This window comes from Brienomyrus brachyistius, chromosome 3 (genome assembly GCF_023856365.1).
Source record: "Brienomyrus brachyistius isolate T26 chromosome 3, BBRACH_0.4, whole genome shotgun sequence".
Taxonomy (NCBI): Eukaryota; Metazoa; Chordata; class Actinopteri; order Osteoglossiformes; family Mormyridae; genus Brienomyrus; species Brienomyrus brachyistius.
The window spans coordinates 31,622,388-31,639,834 of record NC_064535.1 but is presented as its reverse complement, the minus strand read 5'-3'; the positions used below and the strand labels follow the sequence as shown (position 1 = coordinate 31,639,834).

Here is a 17,447-nt window from a genome sequence, read left to right as displayed (position 1 = left end):
GCCAGGGGCCACATCTGGGAGCCAGTGGTGCATGCATGTGTACATCTGTACCAAAGGCAGGTGTTATTTTGGCCGTGTGGGTCTCACGACAAGCATTTGCTAAAGCTAATAGTTCCAGCCAGTTGGCCTGTTTCAACTGAAATTCACTGTAAATGTAGCAAAACCTTTCTAGTTCTCCGGCTGAGTTTAAGTGTTTTGGTAAACAGATGGTCTTTTTAAAGCTTGTTTTACAATGTGTTATATATTAGGTAGAGCAGATTTCCTTCAGGGACTCTAATTTCCAAAATGGAGTCCTCAGATATGCAGTTAGACTAACTGGCATCTCTAAATTGCATGTGTGTCCCATTGGACTGACATCCCATACAGGTTTACCCCAGCCTTATACTCTATGCTGCCTAGAATAGGCTTCACACCTCCTGTAACTCTACTCAGGATAAGCAATTGGAAGATGGATAGATGAACTAAATAATTTAACAAAATCATAGTTTAACAAAATCATAGTTAAGTCGAAACTGTCTTGTATTTCCAGCAAGATGGCAGTTTTCTTCTGCTTTTGGAGGAACTTCATAATCTCTCTGAGGTACACAGACCAGGAAGTGGTCAGATCTCTGTAGGTAGGTACACCTATTATTCGTCTGGTCATTCTGATGGCTGCCATACTCAGGGAGTAGCTGTTGCTGTGGCAGATTGGCTCCTCCTAATGGTGTCCGATGTCACTCCTTTTAACGAATGCATCATGAGACTCACATTAAGGCACTCTCTGGGTGTTAACAGTGCTGGCTATGAGGATTGTGTCAGTCCCCACACATCTGTTCCTTGACTTTGCAAAAGTTCAGGGTCTGCGAACGCTGGATTCTGGTTATAGTGCCCTGAGCCACATCGTTGGACTTGGTGCTCCAATACTGATGGTGCGGTGAAGAAGATCAGTAACTTCCTTGTGGGCAGACACTGAAGCTCCTAAAGAACTGCAGGGTCTTCAGAGGTGCTCCGTTTGTGAATTCTGACCAGAGACTTGTTGTTGCTATTATGAAGATTTAGCTGAAGTGCAATGGACTGCTGCATACTAGGAAAATGAGGCTGGACCTGGCCAGACTCCAAGATCAGGCTGATTCTAATGAGTTTACATGAAGATTACAAGTGAACTTTGCTTCCATTTGGGAAACAGGTGTCATCCCAACTGACAAGGAAATTGGACTCCTTGTCCCTATCTGGAAAGGGAAGGTTGATCATCTGGATTTTCGGCAGCTACAGGAGTAACACTGTTATCAGTGTTGGGTAAATTCCTTATTAGGATCATCCTCAACAGGATCCATGATCACTTGCTCGCCTCATTGAGATGAAGACTGGACTCCTTTGGTACTCTGCCTCTACAGAGAATCCATGGGTACTGCTGGTTTTGACTTTGTGTCACACGAGCGGTTGCTCAGGGACTCCTGAATGAGGTATATTATCTGATTATGATGAAGTGTGAGTTATGGCACTACAGCCATGTGGCACGATTCCCTGAGGGTGATCCGGCTTCCAGGATCCTCATTGCTGAGGACCCAAGTGGCTAGACCAGGACAAGCGGACACCTATGTAATACCTGGCTGCGGCAGATAGACGGCCATTTCTAGAGGGTGGGACCATGGTGTATCATTGTGTGGTGGGTGTGGCAACAGGCTGTATCAGTGCATGCTTCCCAACCTGACCTAACCTGATGCAGAAGCAACCACTAACACTCTTCCAAATAAATACACATTTCATGAATATTCTAACAATTTCATTCACATCGAATATTAATAAAGTATACAGTTAGATTTACTTACCGGAATCTGAGATATCATCCCAGTAGGGTGCATCAAATTCATAATCCGCCTTAAGTATCTGCTCAAAGAGCTTTGAGTCGTTCTCATCGTAAAATGGAGGATAGCCACACAACCTGCAAAACAGGAAATAAAGTCACTAAAAGCAAAACAAAGAGACTATATTGCTTGGTGGACTGTGGAGCGTCACACCCTTTCACATAAAAGATAAGCTACTCTTGCATGTGACATCCCTGTTGGGTAGTTTGGCCCACTGAGCCGAATATTTATTAGTATCTCTGTCAGAAAGATTTTCATGGTGCCTGTGATGGTTTAGTGCCCCATCCTGGCTTGTTCCCTGCCTTGTGCCTGTAATCTCCGGGATAGGCACTGGACCCCCTGCGACCCTGAACAGGATAAGCGGTTTCAGAAAATGGATGGATGGATGGAATGATGGTGCATGACCAGGTAATAGCACACAGAGCATTCTTCCATTTTTAGAAGCTCTTATGCAATCAGAGCTGCACAAAACCAGAAGCACAGTTTAAGACAGGGAAGACTGTTGTAGGCTACGTATGCAAAACACACATATTCAGATTAAATGGCGTGAATGGGACACTTTTACACAAGTCAGAAGTCTGGGAGGGACACTAGGATGAAAATGAAATGTGAAACTGAGCCTGGTGTCTCACCATACAGACCATTAATTGGACCACATGATTGACATTTTTATGGCTTGTAGAAGCCTCTGAGATTACAGGTACAAGTTCACTGCCCTGAGGTTACAAATATACTACCTTTATTATTGATAAAACTAAATCTTCAGGGAAATGCAGTAAAATGATAATGTCTTCCTTAAGGATCACTCAGGGAAAGTGAGCTTCTTGCCACTGTTTTGCTAGTTTCGGATGAAGGCAGTTTAGTGAATTCCTCACAGACACTAAGTCAGTTGTAGTTGCAGAGACAGTAGTTATAGTTGCGATCATGTTGCTCTATTACCGTAGCTGTCCTCACATCGGACATATGACTGACCAGACATCTGTCACTTATCCTTCAGCGTTTCATCTAACTGGCCCAAACTTTTCATCTTTGCCATGTCTGTTTGTTTTATGATTTGTAGCTTTCTTCCATCAAGGAAGAAAATAAAAGTGACAAAAATGGAAAAGGCACATAAACTAGAGCATAGATCACTGTCAGAGCTAAGCAGCAAATTCTTTCTTTTTGTAGTGTAAAGTGGAATGTGGCTGTTTGGGTAAGCACTAGGAAGGTTGCTGGTTCCAATTCCATGATGGCTGATAAGAGTGATGTTATGCTTGAGCAAGGCCCTTAACGCAAATTACTCGAGGGATACTGTATGACCCTGTTCTCTGATCCTCACTCCTACATAAATAAATATTAATATATTTCATAAGACAATACAAACATTGTTTTCCTGCTTGTAACAGGGTCCCTTCAGGTTCTGTCCGTATGATTAGAACCATGTTATTTCATTTTAAAAATGTAGAAGTGGAAACTGTGAAGCGTAAAATTAAAAGAGAATTAACTAGCAAGGACCTGGGAAGATGGCAGATCAAAGCCCCTGACATAAGAGGCTCAGGTTAGTTAGCAAATGGTTTCCTGGGCTGTGGGTCATTTTTCAACCGTTTTATTAATAAGAGTAACCACTTTCGGAGGCCTAACAACTCAGAGCAGACGGTCAAACAGCTGCTTTCTTGAAACACAGAACCCCAACCCCCCCAGAATAGCTTTGAAGCTCCTCCTCACTTTTCCAGTGTTGTCACAGTTATGGCACTATAACTCGGCTCTCATGTTAGACTTTGCAGGTCTTCCTTCACAAAGCCCCTCCTTTCTGGACCCCTGTCCAGCATCCCCCCATGTTACTTGTGACTTCTGAGCCCCAGCTTAGCCCGTCCAAGTTTCCTAGCAAATCCCCTCCAGCCTATGGCTTAGTCCTTATTTTATCTCTTTTCCTCCTCCTTGCTCTACAGGGGAAAAAAGTAGAATTCAAATCTAAATTATAAAGGACAATAAAATATATTTTTTCTACTAGTGATTGTGCCTGGGTGTGTGTGGGGGGGCTTTGTTTTGGCACCAAGTGTGGGTGACAAGAGGCTGGCACATCTCGGGCTAGCGTCCCACATGAACGCCCGCACTGCATGCTGGGAAAGGTCAGCTCTCCTGCGATCGTTCTTTCACAGAGCCAACTCCAATTGCTGACAGCTTTGTGAGATGAGGTGGGAGTGTGTGGGTGTGGGGGGGGGCTTTATCACCTAGCTTTCAATCTGCAGATTTGTGGGTCTGAAAAATGTGAGTAACCCTTAATGACTGATGAGTCAGACTGGTAAGAGCAGCAGCTATCAGCACAGAGGAGCTGGACTATAAGAGAGAAACTCTGCAGGTCTGAATCGCAGCAGGGGCATCACTGCTACCTTGCAGTCAGAAAAACAAGCCTCCCATATGAGTGGGAGCATCTTCTAGCTGTTGGTTGGGAAAACCATTTGCTAAGCTAAGACATACTGTAAGAATAACGGAGGTTTGTGGTTTCTGAGTCAAAGACTGGGTGAGGAGAGACAGCAGTGAGGAGGGACTAGCCGGCAGCCCCTGATTTGCACATCAGAGAACAAAGTCTGTGATGGAGGGCTGGGGGGGGGAGCAGCGGTGAACACACACATAAATATACAGAGGCGATGGAGCCTATGTACATCCCTGGCACTGCAAGGGTGAGACAGCCTTCTCTTACCCCACAACTCCAGCCAGCGTCTCCACCCACACCTGACGAGAAGGGAGCAGGGTGCCTCTGACCACACGACTACTACATGACTTTTCACCAAATGCAGCAACTAGCCCTTATTCTTCCCATCTGAGCTCTAACTATCAGAAAACACAAGTGCTGGACTCATTTATAAATAATGCCTAAGTATATAATAATATCTAATTGGTCTAAAAAATATATGGAGAACTCAACGGATTAAACAACGGTTGAAAAAAGAGACACTGTACCGTGCCCAATATGGTTACTGGTGATTGAGGGTGGGGCTTCCTTTGTAACCCCTCCCACAGTCAGGGGTCTGTTATAAGACCCGTGAACCGGATAAAAGGTGAGGCTTCTAAGGAGGATTAGCGCCGTTCTTATCTGGGATCTGTACTCTGCTTGGCTTCTACTTTCACACCCCCCCCGCAGCGTGGCACCCTAAAAGCCATAATAACAGCAGTTAAAAACTGAAGTGTCACGGGGAATTAGCACATGCAGACTGTTCCATATTCATCCTGAGAGGGTGCCTCTCACAGCGGGAGATCAAGCAACGTGGTGTTACGCCACCAGGGGGAGTGCTTATGCTCAGAGGGTTTACTCACAGGATGTAGGCGATGACGCCGATTGACCAGCAGTCCACGGCCTTGCTATAGGGCTTCTGGGCCAGGACCTCCGGAGCTGTGGAGAGACACGGAGAAGTTCAGCCGTCTCCCAGGTGACCAGAACTTTCTAGATCCATGCACTTGATAGGACCCCTCATCCTTCAAACTATACCTTTTCAGCCACCTTTCTTAGCCAGAGGTAAAAATTTTGCTATTGAAGGATACTTAATCTTGAGAAATGAAATGAAATGAAATGGGAATGTCACATGACTAGGCACTAACCCAACAGACTGCATATTTTTACAGAAAATCATGAGATTGAGGCTATTTTTCACAGGATACTGTATCCTCTGTTAGCATTGACAGCATAGTCTTTGCGCTATCAGCTCATTGGGTCACTGGGGGCTTACCGCATGTTTTCAGGATTTTTCAGTGCACCACCCTCCAATGTAACAGGGAACGATGCAGTGCATCCTGATGGCTGAGAGCCAAAAATAATTTCCCATGGTGCATTTCAACAAAAGCTCTGGATACATAGTGCTTCAAGGAAATGATGGGATGTGGGTTTGTTAACATTTGGATGTGTAAACCACACATAATTAAAAATAAATTTAATGGTCCAGTAGTTTATTTTTCTAAACTCTCCAAGGTCCTCTGTTTGTATTGTGGATTTGAATGTACTTATATGTGTATGTGTTTATGAATCTGCTTTCAGAGAAACCACTTTTGGTTTCTATTCTACAATACAGTGCAAAAATCCACGAAAATTATAAATATTCGAATTATGTTGGTGTAAAACTATGATTTTATGTTTGTCAATGTGCATCTTCTTAACCATTTCAAAACATCTCCTACAATCACCCCAGCATCTGCAGTAACCATTCAATGCCTCAATGTCTTTTTGAGTCAACCAATAGGACACCATGTTTGTCTAATCAATACCTCATCAAGTTATTTAATTGAGTTAATTAAGTGAGCAGATTGTGAAATTTAATAATTACAAGGAATGGCTAAGCTGCCTCTGAGGAGAGCCTTGGGAACTAAAACAGTGTTTGTCTAGCCATGTAACAAGATAGTAACTTTTCAGAGAACTTAAGATGTTCTTATTATTTTTCATTGGGTTCCTGTTAATTTGCTTATATTTTAATTTTAAAGTGTTTTTTACTGATGCACTAACTCCCCAGAAAAAAAGCTATAAGTATGTTCTTTGATTGCACATCATTGTTTTTATGAAGCCTAGTTCATACTTCATGTATCCGTGTGAGCTTTCGTCCTGTTTTGTGATGGGGACGATCGTCCACTCAGCAGCTTCTGTTCAGACTGCAGTTGGCTACAGATGCAGATGGTTACAATCGGTGCATGCATACAGATGCATGCATACAGAGGGCAGATGTATTGCAACAAACACAAATACAAGCAGTGTAATGAAATAGGTAAACTTTTATGAACAGTTTATTAATCAAGACTTGGGCGGCATTAAAGTAATAAGGCATACTATGGTATTGTCTTACGGCAAAATTAGCCAAGTCCCCCCCTTCCCCGCTCTGTAACTTTTATGGTCAATATTTCAAAATGCCAGAATAGTGCTGCTTTTTAAAATACTGTATACCTCAGTATAATGTTTGGACAGTATGAAAAATGTGATATTTGCGTACCTCCAACCCTTCTCATACGGCTGCTCATCATAACTACTACAACAACCACAATGACACATATTATTCCTATACTCTTTTGCTGTTGACCTGTGAAAGTCAACACTGCCTCCTACTGGAAACCTAATTAGTTATCTTTCACATGCACGGTTGACACGTATGGTTTGCGCTAGGCATAAAAATCTGGGCTAGACGTGAACTGACCCCAGCCACCCGCAACCAATCCCTGATGACTACATTTATGCCATGTCCCCTCATCTGCATCTGAAAGCACATGCAAAAAAGTGAAGTATGAATTGGCCTTGAGGCTCCAGCTGAGTTCGTATCTCAGAGCCATAACCAAGTACATTATTGGGTTACTTGGGCTCCCTGACTGAATGATTCCTCGATGTATTGGGACCCAGTTGCCATGGTGATGACCCGGCTCCCTGTTTGTAATAGACTTCCACGAACTCTGAGGGGTCATTCCATTTGTCCCCTGCCCCACTGTTGAATAACACACAGCCCCCTAACATCAGCACATCATGCCGAGTTTTCAGCTCACTTGTTTGGAACATCAAAGCTCTTCCAGCTTTTAAAGGTCCAACTTTGGATTTCCACGCGTTTCAAGGACCAGAGTCCTCAAATGAAAAATTTTTCATGTCCTGACTCTCCAGCTAAGCCCTTATTACCTTATTCGAGATAACAAAGCACTTTCCTCCAAAAACAAACCCTCCATCTGCTTTCTATACCTTCATCTGTGTACTGGATTCCCTACAGGCTCTGTAGAATCCTCATAATCTGTTTCTACCTTCATCCACGCCCCACCCAAAAAAAAATCAGTATTATCCTATTGTTTTGAATAACAGCCTATCTGCCTGCGGGTCATTTCCAAGTTACAGTGTAGAGCGGCAAGTTTCCGTGGTGTCGCTCCCTTTGATCTCACACAAAGACATGAAAGGCTGGCCTGAACTTACCCACAATGCACTGGGAATGAAAGCAGGAGACAGCCAAGTGCCCAGACTGGCCACCAGCCGTTCCTCCCTGGACTTTAACCCTAGATTGCCGAATTCCTGTTCCTGGTCTCTAGCTTAGGGTGGAGTATCCACTAGGCAGGGGTGTCCATAAGGGTGGGATGAGGAAGATTTCCAGGGGAACTGGGGGGAGGGGCAGTGGGCATGAGTGTGGATAATAGTGGTTTTAGATTGAAGGGGAGGGCCCATTCGGTAGCATCTTTCAGGGGCCCAGCCGGGTGCAGCCCTGTCTCTAGGTAACGCCTGGAGCTGAGCTGGCAGTACTGTGATATTATTGCAGTCTCTGGCTATTAACAGACACCAGCTATCTCTCATGAATTCCGTGCTACTTAACACCTCTAAAATTCAACCACTGATACCAGCTGGTGCCAGATTTTAGCTTAGTCATCGATGTATTGCAATTACCCCAATTTACAGTGAGCTCCAGAGTTAGTTACAGAGACAATGCTGTCTGTGCATGGAATCAGGACTATGAAGGGTGATCGAGACTGTAACCAGGCGATGGTAAACGTCAGACTCATGATGTCAAATAACCTTTGATATTTTAAAACCCTTTGAAACTGAACATCACATTAAATAACTGGAAGGCAATGAAAATTCCAGTGGACAGGGGAGAATTGGCATTCACCCTCCATACTTTAAATACTGAGTCTGAAGACCAATATCATTATTATTAATAATTCCCATTATTTGTTTAACAAGTGGGGGGCGGCATGATGGTGCCGTGGTTAGCACTGTTGCCTCACACCTCTGGGACCCGGGTTCGAGTCCCCGCCTGGGTCACATGTGTGTGGAGTTTGCATGTTCTCCCCATGTCGTCGTGGGGTTTCCTCCGGGTACTCCGGTTTCCCCCCACAGTCTAAAAACATGCTGAGGCTAATTGGACTTGCTAAATTGCCTAGAGGTGTGCATGTGTGAGTGAATGGTGTGTGAGTGTGCCCTGCGATTGGCTGGCCCCCCATCCTGGGTTGTTCCCTGCCTCGTGCCCATTGTTTCCGGGATAGGCTCCGGACCCTCCACGACCCAGTAGGATAAGCGGTTTGGAAAATGGATGGACGGATGTTTAACAAGTGCCTTTTATGAAACATTTCAGCATTTAACATGTTGAGCTGGGTGTTTTCCTGAAGCAGTGTGGGTAGATGGCCTCTTATAGAGATTCTACAGGAAGATCCCTCTGGGGTTTGGAGAAGCAAACAAAAAGTCACCTGTCACCTGAGATCCCCAAACCATGCAGTGACACAGCCACTGGACGCGTCCACTGCTTTGGGGATTTCCGCACTGACCCTCACTGCCACATTCTCCACAGATTTCACATGAGCCAGCTCAAAAATGCAGGTCAGGAACTGGACCGCAATAAGAAGGACCCAGTAGTAGGTCAGAAGCTCAACTTCGTCCCTGATGGTCACTTCCCACTGTGACCCTGAATGGATCCTGGAAAATTACATGAAATTTCCCCTTCTGTGGTTAATTTTTTTCTCTCTGTAATTCTGGCCAATTTCTTCACAGTGCAGAAACATCCACTCTGTTTTTAATTCAGACCGCATTAAAGAAATTTCCCTAAGTAATGTCACTGGAGCTATTTTTACTCAGGAATGCAGTTTTCTTGAATCGGATCATAGGGTACATGCTATTCTTAGCAAGATATCTAACTGCAAAATCAGATTTACGGCTTTTTAGTCTACAGAGGTATGAGGTGGTCAGTAGGGGAAGTGGGTGGGTGGGGGGGGGCAGTACAAAGGAAATGTGAATGACAGCACCACCGGTCGGTGCCAGTGATGCAGTGAAGACAGGGCTGAATGGCTCAAAGACTTTACCATTTTAAGGCAAAAATTCCAATTCTGCCTGAGTGTTAACAGTGGCTGGAAGCAGCCTCCTGGCCTGGATTCCTGTGAGCAGAGAGGGACACACAGTGGCACTCTACTGCTCTGCTGTGCCATAAGGTGGAGTACGGCTGCGGTTTGGTGTGTCCTGATGCTTGGGAATGTCCCATCTCATCGCCACGAGTATGCTGCCATGTGCACGCATGTTTGTGTGTGTCTGTGCTTGTGCTGCTCTTTTGCATCACATCTTTCTGGGGATATATTTTGTGCATTTTTTTCCCCCAGAAGCTTTTGAGACGTCCCCAGAAGTCTGCAGTTTAAGAATGAGTAATCAATAGAAGATGAGTAATTAAAGAACTATAGTGACACAAAACAAGACATCCCTGTTGGGGAGTGTGTGTGTGTGTGTGTGTGTGTGTGTGTGTGTATGTACACCATTGGGGCCTGAGCCTACTGCAGAGTCAGCTGCTCACATCAACTCTGGGCCCCGCACACTGTCTGCATGACGCGGCAATGACAGCGCTCTACTCTTCTGCAGAGACGCAATGTGCAGAAAGGACTCCATCTTTGTCTGTCCTCACTCACTTTCTCTTTAAATCTCTCTCCCTCCCCTTATTTCCATCGTTCTATTCCCATCTGTTATGTTCCCCTTCTCCCTTTCCATATCTATCAGTGTTTTCCAGTCACCGGGGAGGGATGCCGCAATAGCACTGTGAGCGATCCAGAGGTGTTGGGCCTCCAGGGGTGAGTGTGCCTATGTACGTGTAGCATGCCAATCTCTGCTTGCTTTTCTCCTCCTCGTATGGAAAAATAAGACGGGCTCAGAAAAACTCGGCTCCCCCAAGATAAGCACTCAGAGGCCCCATTCCCCAGAACACGGCATTTTAGCCGGAGGGTCAGTCGAATTCTTTGCTCAAAAACAAGGACGAGAATGTATCCTGATTCAGTCCAAAGCCAGACACTGTGATCTCTGCTGTATTTATTAATTTAAATTTAAATTGCACATGCATTTATGCAGAGGGTGTCACATAAAATGGATCTGCCATCTGTTTTCCTGTCCATTTGCTATATATCTTCAATATGGTACACAAACTGAAATGAGATGTAATAGGTGATGGTGGTGGGGGGGATTGACACGTCAAAAACCCATAACAACTGTGACAAAACTGCCTTCCCATGATGAGCAAGGCTCACATCTGGTTATTGTTACGAAGCCGTAAAAAGCGCCCCCCTGGTAAGTGGTTCATCCCTGGGAGCAGGCATCACGCTCTGAAGAAGCCATATTTTCTGACCGCGTGCGGCCTTGAGCGGCGGCCCGACGGATCCACCTGCTCCTCCCGGCCTGGACAGCTGCCCGCTGGAGCCCAGTGAGCCACTTCATTCAGCGAGCCGGACGCCAGCCTCTATTTTGGGCCTGTTTACGTCACCCATCCTCTGTGTAGCCGTTAGCATGCATAGGACTTCTGCTCTTTAGCCTTGATTAAAGCCAAATGCATAATAAACAATGGCATCTATTGGTACGACGTGTGGCCCAGGTCAGGTTCCGGCATTTCTCGGTTCTGTTCTCTCTCTCACTAGCCCATAAACCGGACCCTCAGCGCCCATCAGAGTGGAAAAGCTGACTGTTTTGGCTTCCCCTCTCTAAGGTGCATGTGCTGCTTGCAGCCTGCATGTCCGCTCCTGCCATCGGGAAGTAGAAACCTTCCATGCAGGCCACCCCGGCGGCCCAGAATGCCAAAAAAATATCCCGTGAGCCCTTGAACCAGGGGGATCAGTGCCTAATGCTTGTGATTGGTGTGTTTTTGTGCAAGGAGCCTGAAGGCAATTGATTAAAATGCAAGGACGCGTCGTTGTTGTTTATCCCCATGCTGCACATTTTAGCATAAATATGTCAAAACCATCTGCTCCATGTTCCTGGGTCCTCAATCAGTCCGACCATGTAGGACTACAGACATAGAATTAAGTATTAAGCCTGTCATATTAGGTATATTATCCAATCTGTTCAAATTTAAAGGCAATTCTGGATCTCTGACAAAACCTACAGCATCTGAGCCACACTCTCTTTGTATCCGGATCTGTTACTCGACTCGCCTGCCTTTGGGAATAATGGATCCGCCAGGTGGCAGATGACAGCACGTTTTTTATACTGAATCTACAACCACCCTGCAGCTGAGCAAAGCAATTTGCGTAGCTGGGAACTGCACACTTGCAGGCACCTGTCAGGCCAGCTAAGACACTTGGTAGCGGCCTGCTGAGATACTCTGGCTGATTAGTCTCTCTCTCAGAAAGGAACAAGAGCAAATTTTTGTTTCTGCAAGCAGGTGTCTCCCAATCACAACCTACGGCTCACTCTGCACAGATTCCCACTAAAATCTGAGCCTCAGAGCCCATGCATAGGAGCATCTTAGCAAAGAGTGGCAGTAGCTGCCGATAGTGAATGAACACCTTACCTACATATCCAGGCGTCCCGCAAGCGGTAGACATGACATCACCCGTACCCTCCATCTTGGAAAGACCGAAGTCACTGATCATGATTTTTGACTCATCTTGGGGGTTGAAGTACAGAAGATTTTCTGGCTGAAAAGAGAGGACACCCACATGTAGAGTGTAAATAAACCCTGCATGTGCAAATGAGGGATGTGTGCATGACTGTGCCTATGATCGGAAGGTTGCTGATTCAAATCCCGTGTTCAGCAGAATGGCATCACCATTGGGCCCCTTGAGCAAGGCCCTTAGTCCTCAAATACTGATTCTTCTTTTTCATTTGTATGTAGCTTTGGATAAAAGCATCTGCTATATAAACAAAGGTAAATAAATTGTGAGGGTGATGTATCTTTATGTGTACAGCATGTGTGTAATCAACCCAACTGACTAAACTGTCATTTTGGTGCCAGTTTTCCTCAGTATTTTTATGTCTGTTGGGGAGTTATGAGTCGTTAATGGCATTAAAGTGAGTCACTGGAAAGTCCCCACAGAGACAGCTGTTCTTAAGCAGTGTGAGTGTGCATGTGCATACGTGCGTGCCTGTCAGTGTATGAGTACCTTGAGGTCCCTGTGAACGATGCCCATCTTGTGGAGGTAGTTGACTGCGTCCAGCACCTGCCTGATCAGAGTGCTGGCATCCTTCTCTGTGTAGAAGCCCTTCTCCACAATGCGGTCAAACAGCTCACCCCCTGACACACTGCATGGGTGAGAGGAGAAGCTCTTTGCTGTGTGCAATCTGCTTCAGAGGGTCACACACTTTCCATGATAAAGGCCCACAGCATAAAGAGCAGGCCATGTCTCCTGAAAGATTGTAGGACAACCACAAGTAAGACGAGATGGTGTGAAATATGGTCAATCATGGGAAGCTCAGGGTGAGCCCCGCCCCCCCAATGCCACTCCTCACTCTGAAACAGAAGCACACTAATGCTGGGAGTCTTCTGGGTTGTCAGAAATAGGGTTTTTATGATTGAGGGGCAAGGAAACCTTTCCCCAGCTTCTCATTGTCACCCTCATACATCCCAGCGAACCGACTATTCCACATAGGACTGCTGAACTTGGGAGTAATGGGAACAGTGCTGAAAGGGTCAGTGGTTTTTATCCAGTGCCAGGGTATTTTTATAAGTAGTAAACGCCTCCACTGCAGTATAACAAGAACATTGAGAGGTGCGGCCAGGCTTCTGAGATGATCTGGGACGACAATCACTGTCGTTATATCTGACCACTGTAGTTGTCTTATTTTTTACTAATTGGACACTGTTATGTGAACACCAAGCCTAGGGACAGCAAACAGGTATTGGCACATAGTACAGATGGAAGGAAAAACAGGAAGTCAAACAGCACAGATACAAGGGGAAGCAGGAATCCCAGGCAGCTCAGACACATGAAGAAACAGGAAGTCACACAGGACAGACAAAGGAGGAAACAGTAACCATGGACACATGAAGACACAGGGAGGGCAGGTAGTACAAATGTACAGAATCTGGGAAGTACAGAATTTGGGAGCTAAGAAACCAGGCAGAACAGTTGTGAGGAAACGAAGATGCCAAAACCTAAGAACTCAACCCTGCCCAATGCGTGTGAGAGGGGACTTGAAAGGAAATCACTGTATACTTGAATTGGAGGCAGAACAAGGACAGGTTGATCACACCACACAAACGATCCAAAAACAAAAACCAACACAAATCAGTAACTGCACACGAGCGAGGAATTGATGTCTGAAATATATCCAGGTTACTGGGAGTAAAACAAAACAAACACACCAATTCACATGATTGGAAAGAGGGACAAATGGAAATAATCAATGCAAACAACTTGGACTCCCATTTGCCACAAAGAGGATGAAGAATGGGTATCTGTTATGTCTCAAAGCACGTGAACAGAATCGTCAATCTGACAATTACTTCAGAGTCAACAGTTACGATCTGAACGAGAGTGAGAAGCGGCTCACTGAAGCCATCTTGTATTACCCATCCTGCTCTGTGTTGGTGTTGGGGACTGAGATTAGAGGAGACATCTTGGGACTCTGAGCTTTATGGGCAGAGATGGAGACACTGTTCGCTGTGATTGTGTGCTCGATCATGCGTCAGCACACACACTCACATTTCAGCACACAGGCACTCAAGAATGTGTGCCACAAGGGGGCAGTTACAGTCTCCTTGCTGCAATTATAAGAATGGAAAAGTCAGAGCGACTGATAGCAGGTGGTATGAAGAATATATCCAGAGAAGGGGGTCGCTCTGCGGAGATCCATGTCCCAGGGCGTGTGGAAAACATCATTAGATAAAACCAGCCGGAATAGCCAGACTCTGGTGTTGGGAAATTGAAACCATCTTTCATCTTAACAGTTCAAGGCAGCAAGCAGAAGTCTTATTATATAACAACAAAGTCTAAGAAATGCAATTCCTGAAAAAAAGCATTTTCCTCTGTACATAGTTAACACCAAGGGAGTAATTTCCCATTTCAGGTTAATGTTATATTCATATTTTAGAGTTTATAAGGGGTCTGGCTCCCTCTTCTGGTGCAGAGTATTTCCTTAAATGAGTATGAGTATGTCTTTTTAGAATAGCCAAACAGATGCCCTTCACGTAACACTGCAGATGTGTTTTCCCACGCATGTCTGCTACAGAAAGCGCTGACGTCACTGGAGATGCATTCTGGGAGAGAAGCGACCTTCCCACCCCCACCAGAAATCATAGGCCGTCTGTGTTCGGTCCAGGCCAGTGAGGGACAAATGGCAGGGAGGATGTAACAGGCTCCTGGCCATGGTAGAGACTGCGGCAGCCCACTGACGCAGTGGAAGGCACAACATGCACTAGTGCAATGAATGTTCCAGCAAATGTGATTATTTAATCGCATGTGGGAAATACAGAAAACTGAAACCTTCCCCTTTCCAGGACCTGACAGATCTTGTCTTCAAGAGTTCACTCTACTTCTGATCTTATGTGCTATATTTGAGTAATTACTGAGTCTCCTGTCACCTCATCACTATAATAACAAAATACCGCAATACTATCACAATACTAACTGGATACCACGGTGATACCACATGATACTATCATAAAGGTATTACAAAGATACGATGCCAACATCATAATATCTCCACAATAACACCAGAATACCATTACGATACTATACGTGGTTATAGACCCTATTTCGTGGGGCTTCAGCACCTAACAATAGTATTTCTAAAACTATTTGCTGATTTGTCCTGGATTTTCATATACATTTCGTACCCCCGGCTCGGCAAACTTTATCGTGGGGATTCCCCCTCCTCTCTACAAATTTAATTATGGGGGGATGACATCCTAGAATCACCCCTGTATGATACCAAAATAAATAACTACAGTCGTGGCCAAAAATTTTGAGAATGACACAAATATTGATTTTCACAAAGTCTGCTGCCTCAGTTTTTATGATGGAAATTTGCATATACTTCAGAATGTTATGAAGAGTGATCAGATGAATTTCAATTAATTGCAATGTCCCTCTTTGCCATAAAAATGAACTTAATCCCAAAAATCTATTTACAGTACACTGCATTTCAGCCCTGCCACAAAAAAAACCTGGTGACATCATTTCAGTGATTCTCTCGTTAACACAGGTGAGAGTGTTGACAAGAAGAAGGCTGGAGATCACTCTGTCATGCTGATTGAGTTAGAATAGCAAACTGGATGCTTTAAAAGGAGGATGGTGCTTGAAATCATTGTTGCTCTGTTAACCATGGTTACCTGCAAGAAAACACATACAGTCATCGTTGCTTTGCACAAAAAGGGCTTCACAGGCAAGGATTTTGCTGCTAGTAAGATCGCACCTAAATCAACCATTTATCAGATCATCAAGAACTTCAAGGAGAGAGGTTCAATTTTGTGAAGAAGGCCTCTGTGTGCCCAACAAAGCCCAGCAAGCACCAGGACCTTCTCCTAAAGTTGATTCAGCTGCGGGATCAGTGCACCACTTGTGCAGAGCTTGCTCAGGAACGCCAGCAGGCAGGTGCAAGTGCATCTGCACACACATTGAGATGAAGACTTTTTGAGGATGGCCTGGTGTCAAGAAGGGCAGCAAAGAAGCCACTTCTCTCCAAGAAAAACATCAGGGACAGACTGATATTCTGCAAAGGGTACAGGGATTAGACTGCCGAGGACTCTGGTAAAGTCATTTTCTCTGATGAATCCCCTTTCCGATTGTTTAGGACAACCAGAAGAAACATTGTACGGAGAAGAAAAGGTGAGAGCTACCATTAGTCCTGTGTCATGCCAACAGGAAAGCATCCTGAGACCATCCATTGCTTCTCACCCACAATTTTGCCCAAGAAAACAGACAGGAATAAAGAAGGGTACCAAAACATCCTCTGAAAACAACTTTTCCCAACCATGAACAAAGCCTTTTCCAGCATGATGGAGCACCGTGCCATAAGGCAAAAGTGATAACTAAGCGGCTCAAGGAACAAAACAACATTTTGGGTCCATGGCCAGGAAACTCCACAGACCTTAATCCCATTGAGAACTTGTGGTCAATCGTCCTGAGGTGGCTGGACAAACAAAACCCCACAAATTCTGAAAAACTCCAAGCATTATGCAAGAATGCGCTGCCATCAGTCAGGATTTGGCCCAGAAGTTGATTGACAGCAGCCAGGGCGAATTGCAGAGGTCTCGAAAAAGAAGGATCAACACTGCAAAATATTGACTCTTTGCATAAACTTAATGTAATCATCGCCTTTGACACTTGTGAAATGCTTGTAATCATACTTCAGTATAATATAGAAACATATGAGAAAAAGATCTACAAACACTGAAGCAGCAAACCTTGTGAAAACCAATATTTGTCGTTCTCAAAACTTTTGGCCACGACTGTACAATGCCATCAAAATACATCATAATTGCCAGTAATACCATCACTTTACCACCACGTGATAAACTAGTTCAAGCTGCTGCAGTGAGGCATAGCTAATCCCTGGTCAGCTCTGCACATTCCACACTGCACTAATCTCAGTATCTCTAATACTCCCTGGTAGTTATCCTGACAGTAGGCTGCCCGAAAGCTGACTCTCAAATGCACTGGTTTATGCCCCTCCTCCAGCCCTATTCCTCTCAAGCCCCACAGTCCATTCCGTTACAGTGCCAGCCTGATGCTCCACCCCTTGCCCCCTGCCTTTGTTGCTATATGGAGCAAGGACCTGTCCGTCACAGAGCTCAGCCTGGTGCTCTTCCCCCTGCCCTTGCTGCTATATGGATCAAGGACCTGTCGGTCGCAGTGCCCATTCTGCTGCTCCGCCCCCTTTCCCTCCAGCTTTACCACTCGCTGGGATTTACTATCTTTAAATAGATGGTCTTAGCTAGCACT

The 17,447-nt window shown here is 45.1% G+C and overlaps 1 protein-coding gene across 2 annotated transcripts in view; it reads right to left on the bottom strand.

Moving 5' to 3' along the window:
* Positions 1 to 17,447, bottom strand: part of camk1da (calcium/calmodulin-dependent protein kinase 1Da) — an 84,594-nt gene that overhangs the window by 11,770 nt on the left and 55,377 nt on the right. For both annotated transcript variants that reach the window (XM_049006564.1, XM_049006563.1), the window contains 4 exons: positions 12,666 to 12,804; positions 12,074 to 12,200; positions 5,139 to 5,214; positions 1,809 to 1,921 (listed from right to left, as the gene is read on the bottom strand). In XM_049006564.1, the coding sequence (XP_048862521.1) occupies positions 1,809 to 1,921; positions 5,139 to 5,214; positions 12,074 to 12,200; positions 12,666 to 12,804 (455 nt within the window). The remainder of the gene's footprint in view (positions 1 to 1,808; positions 1,922 to 5,138; positions 5,215 to 12,073; positions 12,201 to 12,665; positions 12,805 to 17,447) is intronic.